Source organism: Ptychodera flava, chromosome 19 (assembly GCF_041260155.1).
Source record: "Ptychodera flava strain L36383 chromosome 19, AS_Pfla_20210202, whole genome shotgun sequence".
Classification (NCBI taxonomy): Eukaryota; Metazoa; Hemichordata; class Enteropneusta; family Ptychoderidae; genus Ptychodera; species Ptychodera flava.
Window position 1 is genome coordinate 18,038,543 of NC_091946.1, and position 18,510 is coordinate 18,057,052.

At 37.5% G+C, this 18,510-nt stretch overlaps 2 protein-coding genes across 2 annotated transcripts in view; both read right to left on the minus strand.

Moving 5' to 3' along the window:
• The window catches only part of LOC139118773 (fibropellin-1-like), a 58,371-nt gene extending 53,958 nt beyond the window's left edge, over positions 1-4,413 (minus strand). The window contains exons 1-3 of the mRNA XM_070682223.1: positions 4,293-4,413; positions 1,615-1,751; positions 452-568 (exon numbers count right to left, since the gene is read on the minus strand). Coding sequence (XP_070538324.1) covers positions 452-568; positions 1,615-1,696 — 199 coding nt within the window. The 5' untranslated portion in view covers positions 1,697-1,751; positions 4,293-4,413. The remainder of the gene's footprint in view (positions 1-451; positions 569-1,614; positions 1,752-4,292) is intronic.
• Positions 4,414-5,762: 1,349 nt separating this feature from the next.
• LOC139118776 (succinate--CoA ligase [ADP-forming] subunit beta, mitochondrial-like) lies at positions 5,763-18,478 on the minus strand. The gene is made up of 13 exons (XM_070682228.1): positions 18,337-18,478; positions 16,674-16,839; positions 15,848-15,956; positions 14,973-15,063; positions 14,336-14,407; positions 13,736-13,838; positions 12,825-12,892; positions 12,254-12,350; positions 11,602-11,763; positions 11,214-11,356; positions 9,600-9,720; positions 9,124-9,212; positions 5,763-7,365 (listed from the first exon to the last, which is right to left on the minus strand). The coding sequence occupies exons 1-13, from the start codon at positions 18,397-18,399 to the stop codon at positions 7,288-7,290; spliced, it is 1,362 nt and encodes a 453-aa protein (XP_070538329.1). The 5' UTR covers positions 18,400-18,478; the 3' UTR covers positions 5,763-7,287.
• Between the last annotated feature and the right edge of the window lie 32 nt (positions 18,479-18,510).

An 18,510-nucleotide genomic window follows, 5' to 3' on the forward strand; every position in this document is an offset into this window, starting at 1 on the left:
GTCGAGATATCTTTTCAGCTACATTGTAAATTAACAGCGATAAAAATCCAAAATCACTAAAAAAGCATGCAGCTAGTTAAAAGTGTTTTACAGTATACGGTAGTTGCGCCATACCATGCTGATGAAAGGGTTAGATCTGTTCATATCAAGGAGCAAAATGTATTGGAGTTGATTGTTGCAACCCTTTCACCACCATGGTTCGGCCCAAACCCGTTGTTATCAATGATGATTATGGACCTGTTTACAGGGAACTGGGGGTGAACAGGTTAAAAAGGTAAAGTACCTTTCTCTTGATGTAACAAACTGACAAAACACTTTTACAGTAATCATACCTTTGGTAACCTTTCCAGGTGTTCAGAATGTGCAATATGTTAATTATAGGTCAAATATTAGCAAGAATCCTTATAGCAGATACATCATGACAAAATGTTTTGAATAAATATCTTATTACCTTCTTGATCACAGGTGATACCAATGTAACCACTTGAACAGATGCATATATATCCCATATAGGGAATTTCGATACAAGATCCTCCATTTTGGCAAGGATTTGAGTCACAGTCGTTTGCTGTCGGCCAAAACAAGGTATGGTTAGGTTATCTAAAGGACTGACTGCACTTTTCTCTGTTTTTGGTTTTAATCAGTTTGTGTGCTTTTGTTCAAATGGCTCTTGTGAAGGTCAATATTCTGCAGAAGCCTGACATATTTAATATAAGAAACTAAATATAAGTATCAATGAATTTTATTGGTTTCTTTTATCAATCAATATTTGTTTGACAAACTCACACAGGACAGAATATCACAGTAATGCCAGCCATTTACAATTGCCATGAAGTATACATGCAGATACTGCATTTTCGAGAATGTATTTTACTACGGAATAGAATGTGTTTCCGTAACACTTGTTAGGACTATCAAATTTTATAATACTTTTCTGGTATACTGCTTGTGGAGTTCATTTTAAAGCTCTTGGAGGAAGAAAACTCGGCACCATAATAATTCTTTTAATACCAGAAATGTTATTTTCCCCATAGGGATACCAGAATGCTGGCAGCAATTTTGCATTTCAAATCTTGGTAAATGTTAGGTATGTGTAATTTGTTTCTCTAGTACCAATTGTGGTTGCACGGTGAGGCCGACTTCTTTCTTGATTTCGTGAGAGAATGGTTGCAAGCTTTGCTGAGCAAAAGTTTATGTTGTTCACTTTTGTTCTGTATACCACCTTAAGTAAGGAAACTCATATTTACAGTATCCAAGTTATCAGAGGCCTTCAGATGTCCAAGTCTCATAATGCAACAAATGGGCCACTTAATGCCTGACTGGTATTAGCCAGCTTAACCTGATGGTAATGTTTGAACTCAGCAGGATAGGGTTTAAAGTAATTGGATTTGATAAATTTGATGATGGTTATTTTATAAATTGTTATTGGCATCACAGAATTAGTTTTAAAAATCAGAATGTGGAATTATACACTGTAGGAGTATTTATACCAGCAGAAAGGGAAAACTTGAGTGTAAATGTCTTGCTTCATGGCTGCATTGGCATAAAAAAGTCCCACATGAATTGCTTATCAAATAACTTTCAGTGGTAAAAGTGACAGAAGACGAAACTCACTTCCAAAATCTGGAATTTGAGCATATGCTGTTGCCAGGACAATGCTGACACTGAGCAGCTGAAAGAGGCTGTGTACCATCATGGCACAAGCTCCTGGTGTTGATCCCTTCAAGGTTACGAGTTGTTCAAAAAGGAACCTGATGACAAAAAAAACATGCATTGCCAGTTAGTAGTAGACAGGTGTGTACAAAAGGCAAGCTTAGTTCAGATTTCTTAGGCTAGTATGCGCCTCGGGGACAGATATTCAGACTCTCAAACTTTTCCAATCTTTTTGATCTACCTCTTGTGGGGGCTCATTTTAAAGCTCTTGGAGAAAGTAAAAGTTTCACCGTTTCAGTTTTTAAAAATCAAAATTTTTTATTTTTCCCCATAGAGTTAACACAGGGACGGCGATCATTTTGAGTTTCAAATGTGGGTAAATATAATCTTGGGCGATTTGCTTTTCTAATACTCTTACTCTCTTAAATACTAAGATTTGCACTGTGACCCCTGATTTTTATGCTTGATTTTGAAAGAGAACAGTTGAATGATTCTTTGAGGAAAAAAGTTTGAGCAATTAAGTCTTTCACTTCTGAGAAGCATACCGGTAATACTTAAAAGGCCTAAAAATCACTGAACCGGATCTTCATTACTTTTCAAAGAATTGATGAGTCCCCTAGTGTAATGGGTGTGTCACTTGAACCCGGATGTACCTACCGTTAGACGATACACCTGTATGTCAACTCCAAAACATTTGTCTGTCTGACCACAATTTATCTTTTGTTTGCACAGTAAACACATGTATCATTTCAATGGGCAAGCACAATATGTATTATAAGTAAAGAGAACAAGAGTGTAATGTTTGCGGGTTAATACAATGCCTCATTTGTTTCATAATACTCATTTCTCATTTCCAAATGTGGTTCAGGAAGTTCTATGCAATTATTGGTTTAAGGTGAATGATGAAATTGATTTAAATGTCATCACACTTGCTTAATTGCTTTAAGACCTTAATTGTTCCTGAATTTGCCCAAGTAGTGGTACTGATTGACCTGGTCAAGGTTGACCTGGTCAATAATAAAACATACACCAGAGACTATACTGACTGGTACACGTTTGATACACGCAATTGTATGACATTGCTATACCACCCCTATAGCAGCTGAGTCAGAATCGAGCCAAGTCTTGTCTTTACCTTAGCATTCCTTGAAACTGTTTGCCTCACAAAAGTTATGGTTAAAAAGAGACCTAATAGTTTTACCAATGCTTGAATATTTTGAACCATAGCTTCATTTTCCTTCAGAACCAGCCACATTCACACACACTAATAAATTCCCACTGGCTGTCTGGTTTTAGTGCTTAATTATCTCAACAATCACTGTAAATATTGTGAAACAACACTATCAGGTACCCGTCTGAATTTGCTGCAACTTAACTACAAGTACTGATGCTGTAGTAAAATTTGAAACAATTTTACAAACCATTTACATTAAGTGATGTGACGTTTAGATCAATTTCATCGTTCATTCTCGGCTGGCTTTCACCGTAATCTCATGCAAAATGAATGAATTTGCAAAGCACAGCTGACCTCCTTGCACCTGAAGTGCTACTTGTCGAGTAAATGTTTTACTAAGTTTGGCGGATTTCGATGAGTCAACACATCACAAAAATGTTTCCTTTAAACTTTCCTTTACCACAGAGTATGATAGATGAACTTACAATGCCGGATTTTTGAAATTAAACTGAAACGGTTGAAAATAATTACACACGGTTCATCGACGTTTCGCAGCAGATGAAAATTGAACTGAACTCAATGAAATAGCCTCATAAGAACACTGCTAAACAATGGAGCTTTCTAAAAATTTCTAGAGTCCTGCATTGCTGATTCAAAGAGCTAAAAATAACAAGGTATATGCTCTGTAAAACCTTGATTAAAAACAGAGGAATTGTTACTCTAGGCATGAATAATTGACCGTTTTGTGCATGGAACCGTTTTATACATTATAATTGTTTTCTTAATCATAGGTCCATCTGACGAATAAAAATTGATTGCTACACTTCAGTGATTCTCGTGAAGTGATGAAAATTAGGTCGCCATGCTCACATTCTTACATAGATTAACTGAAAACATAATGTGTAAAGAACCACAGAAAATTTTGGAATAATGTATGAATATCTAATTTTGTTCCCAAATGTTCACTCGCATATGCCTGAAAATGAGTCTATGTGCATCATATACACTACAATACACGGCGATGAATGAACAAACATAAAACATCATATGGTGAAATAATAACACAGCAGGTAGAATATATTATATTTCGCACTGCATACGAAGTCAGCTGTGATTTAACAATCGGCGATTGTCCAAGGCATAACTGGAACACCTTCTATTGTATCTGAGAATTTTTGAGTTTGATTACACTGCAGATGACGTGTGTGGAGTGATTACATACTGATCAACAGGCACACATACTGAACAAGTGGCGTAATAAACACATTAAAAATATATACGACTGTCTGTAGAACAGCTAGGAGAACAACTGCATCAGACAATCCAGTCCTCCCATTGAAAGCCAGAAAAACTACGAGAGAAAGCAGATGGTGGTAGAAAAGAGAAGTTTAGAAGGTGAAGCCAAAGCTGTACTCATCCAGAGGCAAAAATCACTGCCTGAAAATAAAGAAGAGATTATACTTACAGTGCCTGCACAGTGGTTTATGTGTTGTTGCTGTTGAAAGCACTTTCACATACACTCCAAAGTCATCTGCATTTGAATGGCTCCAGGATACATTAGCATAACAATAGGCACCTGGTACATATAGATCCATGTTCATTGGTTCAGGGCACAGGGGTCATGACCTCAGTAGGGCTGGTATTGTGTTTTTGTGATCTCAATATAAGGTGGAGTCATTTAGCCTATTGTGGACTGCTTTACTTACTCACGACAACACAGATCTCCATGTAAAATCGCAGGCCTTCAGGATGTGCAATGTGACACGGCTTGAAAAGTCTAATATACACAATTCCATTCATTAATCAATTAATCTTTTCCTTTGCATGATAGATTATAATTAACACCGTATCAAACTCAACTACAAGGCTCCTTTCTGTATTTTGTGACACAGAAATGAATAGTCTTTTTATAAACAAATGGCCATTTGTTTGTTTAGAGCACACACTGTTTTTTGCTTAAAACTGGCCATTTCGAAAATTATTTGTTTACCCAGATATTCAAGTTGTTACAATTCGAATTTGTATACTTTGAAGAAATCGCGACTTCCCGAAACACATTATGTGGTTAGTGGATAAAAAAGCCCACTGTGTATTTATTGCATAAAATCCGCCTAAAATAATAACTTTCATGCATTGTTGGTCAACAAATAGAGAAGGGTTAGTTCATACACGGCTTTCCTTTTATTCCACTGAGTAGGCAGGTAATCTATGAAGCTGTATGCACAGTGATGGCCATATTCTGGGGTAAACCAAAAGTTGTACTTTAAAATTTGACCCATACAGCATGAAATAATGTACCGGTACCACCCGAAGCTGAGGAAAGTAGGCTTTGAAATATGTCAAGTTGGGTTTGGCTATGAAGAATTTGCAATCACTATTCCAGGGTTTTCTCTCGACTGTGCGATTGTGCGAATTGCGCATTTCGAGCCATTGTCTACCCTTTAAAAGTTACTCACAGCGCGAAAATTGTGTACAAAACACAGCAAGCAAATATGGCCATATATATGATGGTGACCCAAGCGCATAGTGTACAGTGACCTGTGAATTTGCTTTTGTTTCTGCCCCCTGCAATGTCAAGTCTGCCCCCTAATTTTGATGAATGGAGCAAAGATTGCCCGCTTCAGTGAACATGCAGAGAAAACACTGCTATTCCATGCCCGGCAAATCTTGAAGCCAGCCTTATGATGCTAGTATACTGTCCATGCATTGGTGATGCACTGTAATTGGTGGACTGAGATCTGGAGAATGATATTCACACTGGGACTTCAGTCATGTGACTTCAATCATGGTAAGGGTCTTAGAAAGCAGACAGCTTCTATGTAACTGATCATTCAGTCTTAAAATTACTGTACGTAACTGATCATTCAGTCTTGAAATTACTGGGAAAAACACAAAAAGGTATCACACACATAAAGCCATGACTTCACTACTACTATTCTGTTGCATTTTTTTTATTGTACAGTTTTATCAAAAATTACCTTTTCACACACTTTTGAAAAAATTATCTCAAAATAAATAAAAGATAGGGATCCATTATGAAGAGTAACATCTGTTGGATGAAATATTGCCCTGAGATGGGAACAATGACCTTGTCAACTCTCACATACTTGGAGGTCATTAATTTTGTAAAGTATGACCACAAAGACCGGGACTTTGGAAGGTTTTCGTTTATCTCTCTTGATTCTCTTGTTACCAGTGGTAAAAATCGTATTACCACGATTTGTTGCTTATGTAAGGTCATCTTGTTAAAACAAAACTTTCAATACTTGAAGTATCTAACATTCCTTTAATCATTGCATCTGAGCATTTTGCACACAATGTACGAAGGTAGCTCACTTGCGAGAAAATATATAAGTTTTTCTGTTTTAATATCTCTGTTGCTATCCCTGTCACACTCGTGTATCAGTACCAAGAATTCACAGCAAACTAATCTGTTAAAGCTCCATAAGCTGTATCTTTTGACTATTTTTTCAGAACTTTTTGTTCTGTGCTTTCCCTACACTTTCTGCATTGAATCCCTAAACTTTAATTTAATGCCAAGTATTTAGCATATCAACACAACCTGTATGAGTTTAATCTACATTGTTATTGTTGAAAATTGTATTCAAGTCCGGACTAGAATTCATTTGTAAACAATAAACAATGATCACTACACACATACAAGCTGTGTTCACAAACAGAATATTCGTAATTTCAGCATGACAAACGGTAAGGGTCAGACACGGTAGTTGATATACAGAAGCAGAATACTGAAAAACTTGCCACAAGTTACAGCTTATGTCCCTTTAATCAGTTGGTGGCCACTGATGTCAGATATCTGTACTTGGCATAGAAATTTCACTGCATTTATGCCACCTGGGTTTGAAGGCAGAGAATGGATCTTTGCTTTAGTTTCATATCGCTTATTTGACGTGTTGAAATGCATCAACATGTGTCAAGTGTAGTGATAGTTATCACATCTCAAATACTACCTCGTCTTCTGAAATTTCCACTTGTGTTGAGTGAAAATAATTACTGACCAATGACAAATACTATATCCGCTGATACTCCGAAAAAACAGCATACCTGTATGCTGTGGTATCATTGTGGGGTAAAATAAAAACTCTTTAAAATGGAGTATGCATGTGGGAAATTATCCGTGACACCTGATTCTTTACCCATGATGCAATGCAGCAACTACCAGAATTCCTTCCACCATGTTCACAGTACAACACTTTAAAACACAATATGCCCAGTGTTAGAAAATAATACGACAAATTATACATTTTCAATTAAAAAAAACTTATCAATCTAGCTGAAATACATGTTACTTATTGTGTCAGGTTTTTTATTAATACTTTAGACATCTGTCTGCACTTATTTACAGTTTTGGCATTCATGTAAATTGGATTTCAAAGACACCTTTGTGTATCTGTGTTTCGCAACTCCTGTAAGAGTTAAACGGTCAAAGTTCAAAGGTCTCACAGTAGAGGTAGTTTGAATTTCACTTCCACAGCTGCCTCCTTGGCCAGGTTGACAATGGTTGAGAGTCTGACAGCCTGCAGAGAGACAATATCAGTAACAGTCTACATGACCTGATCACCATCATAAAAATCCTGTGCTAATTTTTGGTGATATACGTGTACATCTCTAAAGTTGCTCAAGCACAGCCACCCCTACATGCAGCATGCACAGAAAAAAAGACTTGTATACCAAAGTTGATAACTTCCAATCAACACCCTCTGCAATGTACAAATCTTCGTAGGAAATATGATGAGGAACTCTGAGCATTGTTTTGCCTGATGTGTGCTTTCTACATTCAGTTTTCCCGCACACTCTGTTCATGGACCAAACCATTCACGTTTGGGTAAGATGTGGCAGTGTGTGGGACAGGTTGATGTATATGTTGTGTATGGTAAGTGTTTACAAACATACATGAACTACACGCTTTGGTGAAGTCAAGTACGTTGAAGTGTAGTAATTGAAGGGAAAGTGAGACAAGATTTTCACCACCAGTATACTGTGAAACAAAAAAATTCTCAGATGATACCAGATCACAATAAGGTGGTGTCAAAGTCAGTGTCATTTATTTGATCCTGTACTTTGAATTTTATAGGCTTCAAGGTCATGGTGGTAAAGATCATGTCATTCCTGCCCTTCTGTTACGACACTACCATGCACCTCTACCTGACTTCACCAGCTCCTGTGAAATGAACTGGTTGAGAAAATGAAACATTTGATCTCAAGTTATAAACTTTGGTTAACGGATCTGTTTTGGCAACAGATGTTACAGTAATGGCCTAAACTTTCTGATGAAATTTACTGTAACAGAAAGACTTGTGGGTTTTATGGTACACACATCAAAGTGATTACAAAATAATAAATGTATTTGAGGACATAAATTCTCTTGACCCTTATCCTGCCAAGTTCATAGGTCAGCATCAGGGTAAGTTGGTTAAAATCAGTGTAGCATGGTTTGTCTCAAATGTATAATTTTAACAAAGACGTGAACATTTGAAGACAGATACACTGTGAACGTGATTTTTACTAACTAAACCTGCTATAACAATACCATGCCAAGTAGGTGAAAAGACACATAGTTTTGGTTCAATACTGCTTTTCACTAAGCATAAGGGCAAGTGGCACTGCACATTACTTTCCCATAATTCATTATGATTTGTATCCAGGTCTCCCATGTGTAGACAAATTCATAGACTAGTTGTAAAAATTCTGAAAATGTTCTTTTAAGGACACCATTCTTCTCAATTCTCATGAATTCATCATTTTAAATGATTTGGAAAATTATGCAAGAGGAGATAGCATTTTTGTAAAATTTTCCACTGATTGTGTCTTTAGCCATATGGAATAATGTGATGGAAAGTAGAGAGACTAGTTGCACCTGTTTTTTGAAACAAAAGGATATTGATTTTTTTCCAATGGAAATGACAAAAGAAATTTGCATTCTAAGTTTTCTTGGAGAATGACCCCTTCAGTTCGTCATAACTTGCTGCCTTAAAAGTATGGCATTTGTAGTACCTACAGAATGTGACTTCCACGGTTGTTTAATAGTTATTTGGAAACTTTCACTGAAATTTCTAAACGTACTTTTACTTGATATTATTTATCAATTATTCTGATGCTGCACATTATTGCTTGCATACAGAACTGAAAAAGTTATAAGAAAAGTAACCTTCATGGATACAAATCAAAGAGAATTGTGGGTAACTTATTGTACTGTGCACTACCTGACAGGGATAAAGGTTACAGTAAAAAGAGTCTGTCTTCCCTGTTGAATTCTCAACATAATCGTGACTCACCATTTTAGCTGCCTCTCCCAGATCTGAACAGGCCAAAATGCGAAGTTGACTCGCAGCCATCAAGGCCCTGGCATCATCAACTTGAGTACCTGAAATTTTCACACAACGGAGGAAAAAAAACAGAACTAGCAAATACCCTTGGGCCAACATTGAATGTATAACGCACATGTGTGAAGTAGGTAAGTCCAATGAAGGTAGAGTTAACCCTTTGAGTGATGTAATTTTTCCCACCAAAATTTTAGTGCAATATTTTACAAATTTCATGATTTTTTCTGTAATTTTTTGATAATTTTGGACCAAATGGACATCACATTTCATCAGCTACAGTTTTTTATCAAAATTTTGGCAAAAATCTGGAAAAAAATTGACTGGGGTATATTTTTTATGGGTGACAAAAATTGGCTTTGGCGCTCAAAGGGTTAATAATGGTCAGTAGACATGGTAATGGTGAGAGGATTTTTGTATTGATGACTTACCTTGGAGCCGGACGACGATTGGAACTTTCAAGTTCAATTCCTGTGCAGCTGCAATGATGCCCTGTGCGATGATATCACACCGCATGATGCCACCAAAGATGTTGACAAGGATGGCTGCTACCTGAAAGTAGACATACAGTATTGTGAATGATGTACTTTACTATGACAGATCCCCCAAATGGCCATATAGTGTAAGCGCGCTGTACTCAGGGAATATGTACTGGGGCTTGCTGTGTATTCTGCTCATGTATTTGCGGAACAGTTCTCGCTCATGCCTTTTGCAACAAGTCATCGTTGATGACACAGTCCCCACTTGTTAATGGGTACTTTGATTACAGGTCCTCAGAGAGGATAGAGTCCTCTTCATTAGGTCTGTGATAAAATACTTTTGAATGAATTCGCTTGATACATGTCGGAGTTGTAGTTCAGGACATGAAAAAATCATAATAAAATGGCCACACGGTGGCCATATTGGATCGTATCACAAGACAAATAAATGTGCATATGTATGACATAGGTTAATGTCCTTGTAGCAAATTTGATTAAAATTGGTTGAGATATGCCTGAGTTATGGCTTGTACATGAAAAAATCATAACAAAATGGCCGCACAGCAGCCATATTGGATCGTATCACAAAACAAATTAATGTGCATATGTATGACATTGGTCAATCTCCTTGTACCAACTTTGAATAAATTCGCTTGATACATGTCTGAGTTATGGTTCTGGACATGAAAAAATCGTAATAAAATGGCCACACGGCGGCCATATTGGATCATATCACAAAACAAATCAATGTGCATGTGCATGACATAGGTCAATGTCCTTGTACCAAGTTTGAATAAAATCGGTTGAGTTACGCCTGAGTTATGGCTCTGTACATGAAAAAATCGTAACAAAATCGATCATATCACAAAACAAATTGATGTCCATAGCTATGACATTGGTCAATGTCCTTGTACCAACTTTGAATAAAATCTGTTGAAACATGCCTGAGTTATGGCTCTGTATATGAAAAAATCGTAACAAAATGGCCGCATGGCGGCCATATTGGATCGTATCACAAAAAAAATTGACGTGCATATCTATGACATTGGTCAATGTCCTTGTACCAACTTTGAATAAAATCAGTTGAAACATGCCTAAGTTATGGCTCTGTACATGAAAAAATCGTAATAAAATGGCCGCCTGGCAGCCATATTGGATCGTATCACAAAACAAATCGACGTGCATCTGTATGACATATGAATTAATCCTTGTACCAAGTTTGAATGAAATCGCTCCAGGCATCTCTGAGATATCTGCGTGAACGGACGGACGGACGCACGGACGGACGCACGGACGCACACACGCACGGACATGACCAAACCTATAAGTCCCCCCGGACGGTGTCCGTGGGGACTAATAATCATAGCAGGAAAGAACAGTAAGCAAGTATTTTTAAAGAAGTATATTCTTTCATACTAATTCTGTTATAGGGGTTCTTTCTGTTATCAAAGGAATGTTTGGTCTTGTCTAAAACCAGGTCACAAAATTCAACATTGAGTGAGCAATCATTACCAACTATGAGGCAGCAATGATGTCGAAACTGGACTCTCTGAGGGTAAGGCTTACCTTAGGATCAGATGAAATAAGTTTAAATGCTTCCTTGACTTGATCTGCTGTGGCTCCGCCGCCGACATCCAAGAAATTGGCAGGTTCTCCGCCGTGTAGTTTGATGATATCCATGGTAGCCATGGCTAACCCAGCACCATTGACTTGAATGGAAAAAAATTCACATGATTTGTGTAACTTTAAGGTGGAATGTGCCTCGGGAACAGATATTTGGACTCTCAAACTGTTCCAATTCTTTGAATCACTATGTAACTAAGTATGTGTCGGGCATGCAATAGAGTAAGAAACCATGAGTGATATTAAAAAAAACCAAAATACTGAAAAAAATCATCATCCAAAGCTACAAATACTGGCCAGTTAATGAAATCCCTGGATATCGTATCCTTACCAAGGCACCCAATGTCTCCATCCAAACCAATGTAATTCAGATCAGCCTGGGCAGCCTGCACTTCCCGGGGATCTTCCTGAGACCAATCTCTCAGACTGTGGATGTCTTTCTGCCTGTAGGCTGCATTGTCATCAAAGTTCAGCTTGGCATCCATGCAGTACACTGGAAATTCATCAAAAAGGTTACCATGTTAGTCATTGTATTGATATGATTCAAACACTGTATGCTAGATCATACTAGCATTATTAGAGTTGAGCATTACCAATTTATTTTTGTAATTCACATTATCATGATAAATTTTGTAGCACACAAAATACAGATTATCACTGTTTGTTTGACTTTAGTAGCTGTATTGGGCTCTTCACAGTTGTTGATTAATATACATACCTGGTAGTATTACAGGCACAGTACATTAGCTCATGCGCCTAGAAAGTCACAGACATGGCATTTTTTGCCCATTTTCATTACTGCTTGCAGTCAGTTTTGTGTCAAACAGTCTTGTAAACAATGTCTGAAAAATATTTATTTTTTCATACTAATGTAATTTTGACATCATTACGATCAGCCCTACAGGCATGCAAATCTGATTGCAGTTGAAAATATCAGGTATTTTGGAATAAATACACTGCAGTTCCTACAACACATGGCTTACCTACGCCTTTGTTGTCCTCTGCCATGGGGTTAATTTCAAGCATCGTGGCATCACGGTTTATAAAGACTTCATATAACTTCATGAAACATTCAGCAGCCTGATGTGAAAATGCAGATGAACATTGGCACCTTGTAAATGATCCACATAACCACAGGTTTAAAGCAAGAGTTTTCTTAAATGGCGCCCTCTAGAGCCCAATTTAAATAATCATTCCATGCAATATATTCCAGCCAGTCTGTGTACATTCATTTCTAGTCGATGAAAATAGTTAATTTGTCATTACAATTTTACAGTCTTACCGTTAAACAAGTCACTGAATATGCATTGAACTAAGTGTGATAGGGCTTAAGGTACAACAGATCACATATTTATAAGTAAAGGATTATGCCAATCATTATGGGATACAATTGCACCTACTTGTATTCTGAGACAATAAAAACAAAAGAAGTTCGGATCAACACAGTAATGATTACAAAGTCCTGGATATCTCAGGACTAACATGGTTTGTTATTTTCATTAAAAGGGAATCAGGACGTTGTCAACAAGAGGAAAGCTGACGAGCAAAACTTACAGAGTCAACACTTTTTTCTGAAAAGCCAACCTGCCTTGCTACATTCACTGCGTCTTCCTTATTTAGTCCTACAGATATAAAAGAAAAGATTGAAACCTCAGACGTCCTCCACACTATGTCCATACAGCAGCATATGTAAAACAATCAGAAACAGACAGTTGAAATATTTTTTTGTAAACAGCTATTTTTTTGCGCTGCTACCTGTTGACAATGGCATCGATTTTCTATCCACTCCAACTATGGTGATTAAAGAACACTGGAAGACTAGTTTCACTTTCTTTCCTGTCAGCCATTAAGACATGAGAGATCCATTACTAGAATTTGCTCTTGCATGCTCAGGAGGAAAATGGAATGGTGTAAGAGACAGACATGTTTCTTGGAACAGCCACTGATTTAAATATGAATGGATGTGATTAATACGCACTGATTTTCATAACGTAGTTGTACCAGCCTATCAAAATCATGCATCTGATTTGTTGATCAAGACATGGTTCTAGCTTCTGTAATACACTGGGTGTCAATAATCTATGGTATTCATGTCAAATGAAGCAACAGTGTGTGATAGGTGAGATTACAATATTGTAGAGTGTTTAGATGTATAATATTATACCCATATACAAGACCTTGAATTTTTCATTTTCTTTTCATTTTATTAGTTGCATTAAACTGTAAATAACTGGAGCATCGTTTCTGTCTGGAAACTCAGTGTTTTTGTTAAATGAAGTAAGCAGAAATGTTACCCAGGTTCCCGAGTCATTTATCGATGTTCCTCAACCTTGGCAAAACCACTGATCAACTGTACGGTTAGCTTCAAAATGTAAAACTTCTGTATGTGAACTAGGATTAGGAATAAGAATCCCAACGCCCTTGATAAAAACCAATCCACTTGACAATGGTGAGAATTACAGTACCTTGCGTGATGTCAATTGGGTGTGTGACTATGGCCTCAGGGTGCTCCTTGGCAACTTCTTCAATGTTCACTCCGCCTTGAGAACTTGCGATGATGACTGGTCCCTGAAAATGACAAAACAATACATGACGATCAACACTTTAAACGCGTCATGCGAGGGTTGCAAAGAAGTTGACACTGATAGGCTATGATCTTGTCGTCCCATTTGTAAAATTGGTACAAAGTCAGAAGTCTGGGCCTAGAGACTTTTTTCACCTGGGCTGTCTGATCAGTTTGGGACAATAGATTAGGCAGAGTATGAAATCTGTGGATTTTTGTATGCACCTTGAATAGCACTGGTCCCTGGTTTCATCATAAAAATAGTTGGAATTCTAGGGGGCCTTCCTACAGCTTTGTGACGTGACTGGACCCTCTAGGACAATGGTGTTTGTGTCAGTACAGCCAATTTATATTATCCTGACATTTTAAGTTTCCTGGAATCAACTTCAAAATGAACATCTATGGCTTGACAAATATTTGTATTGCGTATTGTGTCACTGAAATTTTGCTGGATGTGTTGAAAGAAGAGAGCAAGACAATAAACAGGCAAAAAGATGCTTACGTTGTATGTTCTGTCCATTGTTATCGCAAAGTATGTCTCTCTTCTTGGGTACAATCTTTCACAGATGTAGACCTGTCAATGACATGGCAAATTATGACAAATGGGGCTACACACACTGATAGGCTATGATCTCGCCATCGTATCATTGTTTATGGAGAGAGCTTGGACTACTTTAAACAGAGAAATGTGATAAAACAACCACATACCACAGCCAAATAGCTTCAGATTTTGGGGGTAGATTTAAAGTGTGAAATGGGGGAAGAGCTCAGTGCTTGGCACAGAAAAGTAAAAAACAATAACCAGAAATACCGTAGCTTGCAATGTTATTTTGAGCATGAGCAAAAATGACAAAATGGTTATGGGAAAATCTTTAAATGGTAGTTCTACACAGACTTACACTGATAGCAAGCCGTCAAGCCAAAAGTTGAAAAAGGGTTTCTCTTATACCTCTGTAGGACTATGGAAACCAACAACAAAAAATTATAAAGCACACTGTGGAAAGTGTCTGAGTGAACAAAGTTTTCTTATGTTATAATTGTAGGATAAACAAACTCTATGAAGATTCAATCATAACTTCGTGGAAATTAATCTCAAGCATGTGAATAAAATATCACTTGATAAAGAGTGTACTCCAAACCTCATTGCAAATTCTGCCAGCTTTTCCCGTCTGCTTTGTTATCAGTTTATTGCCAATCATTTTGGAAGCAAAGTTCTTTGCTTCTTCTGGCCTGAAAAGAAATCAAGACAACATTAACTGAAGTCAGAAGAGACAAATCAAGGCAAACTGTTTCATCATGCAATACATGTGGTTGTGAAAGCTCAGAACCTGCTTTAAAGAACCTCTGGTTTGACAGTTAGGTCACCTATAGTTGGCACTTAGGATGCAATGTAGATAGATATTATCAATTGGTGCCATTTGAAAGTTATCAAATCTATGCTATACACGATCTCCATTGACTTGGTTTGACTGATAACAGTATAGTATATCAAATTTGGAATTAATCCGATTAAAATCAGATGCTGAAATGGTGACATTTCCACCTTGCTTGGTCTTTGCTGTTCTTGTTAGCTGCTAGTTGCCTAATTACATCTGAACCACTGCCATGGAAGATCACCTTAACATATCCCGCTTTGCAGGAGCCAATCAGGTGTTGTGTTTTTAAATACAACAGTGCAATCCATTACTAGTAGCAGTTGTAAGTCTCTCTCCAATTAGTTGTCTGTTCTGGCCGATGTATGAGATTTGAATGTGATCTCTTGTGGCAGCGTTTCAGATGGAGTGAGGTGACTAGCATCAAACAGGAATGGCAAAGAACAAAAAAGTTGGAAACGTCGCCACATGTGATTTTAAATCAGATTGATTTGAAGTGAGAATGACAAATTCATACATTAAACAGCTGGAAAACCTAGGAGTGCAGTGACTTCATCTACTGGTATGTTCAATTTGACAGGTATGATAAATATTTCTGGTCTCTATGAGATGCACAAAGCAGTGTCCAAGGCTGAACTTACGAGTAAGCAATTTTCACTCCTCCTTTCAGTCCACTCTCAAACGTTCCCTTGCCGCGACCTCCAGCCAAGACCTGTGCCTTGATGACAACATCTTCAACACCTTCATTCGCTGAAATAAAAAATCCATACAGATTTGAAGTTAAGGGCTAGCTAAAGACAGCTTTTTTTAGCTCAACCAGAAGAATCACCTTAGTGTACATGTCATCCTCCTTTTGAACTTACAACCAGTCTTTGTAAGTTGTTTTTGTAGTCTTTTAGTATCTCTTTTTATGCAAAAAAATTACTTGTCATATAAATTATAATTGAATTTTGGTTGTTAGTGGCATAATTCCACATGTGTGAATTAGAAGAGTTTGAGACAGGATATAGACCACTCAACCAGTTTACTTTTCATGCATGGAAACCATTTAAAATGTGTATGTGAGGTTTTGAAGGTACCATGTGTCCTTCAAAGCAAACAGTATTTACTAGAAGAATTAAGCCCCATATTCAGAATTCTCAAAAGATGATGATAAAATGAAACCCTTGCTGGCATGACACTTGGCTGGGGCATAGGTTAGGTTTTTATCAATCAGTGAAGATAAGATAATTAATTCTGCCAGGATTAGAGACAGCTCTGAAAACAAAACTTATTGTAGTATTTGTGGCCCAAAAATCAATGCAGATAAATAAATACAATGTTTAGTTCCTCAGTGATAGGTAGTGTACTTTATACCTTGCTCAAAGGAATGGGAACATGCATGTCCAAAAGTTGGTTATGCAACACTTGCTAAATGCAGTTTGTGAGCAAAATTGACACATAGCATTTGAATGGAAATAATACTACCTAGTTGTTGACTGATTTGTAATGCTCTGTCAACAGAATCGGCAGCCAGACCTCTAGGCACAGAAACCCCAGCATCCCTCAGTATTTGCATACCATGGTGTTCATGAACTGATAGAGGGCGTCTTTGTTCTGTGGTCCTACATGCCACTTGACACATTGGAATAGCCTGGTGAAGATAAACAAAGACCCTAATTACAGTACATGTAACTTGTATATAATCTATGACCTGAAAGAAGGCCACAGAAATATAACTCTTGGAACAATTTTGCAAGGATACATGTACATGCAGGTATTCATTTCTCAATAAGGATTTTGCTCTGATACGGAACATTGAAATTTCAATGGTTCATAGGAAAACTATGTACAGACAAGCAATTTCACTCAGTGGCCGATACTGCTCCCATGAGATTATCATTATGTCAGATTCTATTTTGATTTATTGGACATGTTGAATGTTGATTGTGTAAAGGTACAAATAGTACCTTTAAACAATCAGTAGACTACCATGACATACAAAAACAAATACAATAACTGCAATTATTGTTTGATGGTAATGATTTAAATAAATATACTGATAGCTAAAACACTTGTTTCAATACTTTTGAATGAAATGGGAATGACGAAATTTTGTTAAGAAACAAAATGTGCTATTGGCTTTAAAAATGTCCATGTGTGAACATCTTCACAATTTCAATAGTATAATACATCTGAATGAGGTCATCTTGACATAGTGTAGCTTTGAACTTCATTTCATTTGAAAGTTACCAATTTAACAAAATAATTTCAGTGGTCTTGTTATAGCCAGTACCCAAGTAAAATTGTACCACGATTCCCCAAAGTACATGTATATCAATGCAATCCAATCAAGGGGACAACAGAAATATTACCAGGGTTCTCAAGGTATTTACCTAGTCAGTGTACCCAAACCTTAGCTGCATTACAGTAGCTCGAGGTTTTGCCTGGGTATTGGGATCGGACGGCAAAACCAGATTTGCCGTCCGACCCCAATACCCAGGCAAAACCTCGAGCTACTGTACTGCGGCTACCCAAACCTTTGCAAAATCACTGCAATATAAATAACCAAAATTCAACATTGTTGAGGATAGTGATGTGATGATGATGATGACGACGACGACAATGATGACAGTGCTGGTCATAATCATGGTGACATTAAAAACAAAGATTGCACGGTTATATAACACTGAATTTTCATGATAATCATTAGCTGCAATAATTGTAAATTATTGCAGCTAGATAATCGAGAGCTCTGCACTTGAGCATGAAGGTATCTGACAGTACCAGACATTCAGCAACTGTAGAAGTACTGTGCCATGATGGTCTGTTTGAAAGAATTGGCAAGATATCCAATGAATAAACATACAAATTGGTGAACGATTGACCTATGAAAGAATCGAGGTAAACACACAGAAAGCCGCAACATGTCGAAAGGAGTACAAATAGACAACCCTGCATGGATATGGACATGGCAACTTGATTTGTACCGGCTTGGATGTACGGTACCGGCAAGTTGACAAGTACACGCCGCGACAACACATGTACCGGCTTGGTTTTACGAAAAATGTCAGTGAAAGAGTTACTACCACTGTCGATCATTTGACTGAAATTTGGCTTTGCAGAATCAAATAAATCGAATGTAACTTACCCGTTTACACTGCCGCGCGGTGAGAGTACCCGCAACACTAAGGCACCGTACAACCGCCGCCATGTTTCGCCGATTGTTCGATAGCGCGCCCTCAACATACAATCGAGGGCATGAGAATCAAAACTCTCCTGCCTTTGCGACCAATCACCAACATAAAAGAGATATTACAAATCT

What these genes read in the sequence shown, in the direction of transcription:
- LOC139118776 (XM_070682228.1), bottom strand. Translation starts at nt 18,399, where the DNA reads ATGGCGGCGGTTGTACGGTGCCTTAGTGTTGCGGGTACTCTCACCGCG. An exon ending in TGGAGACATTGGGTGCCTTG is followed by an intron (nt 11,357 to 11,601) that starts GTAAGGATACGA and finishes TTTCCATTCAAG; the next exon opens with TCAATGGTGCTGGGTTAGCC. An exon ending in AATCGTCGTCCGGCTCCAAG is followed by an intron (nt 9,213 to 9,599) that starts GTAAGTCATCAA and finishes TGAAAATTTCAG; the next exon opens with GTACTCAAGTTGATGATGCC.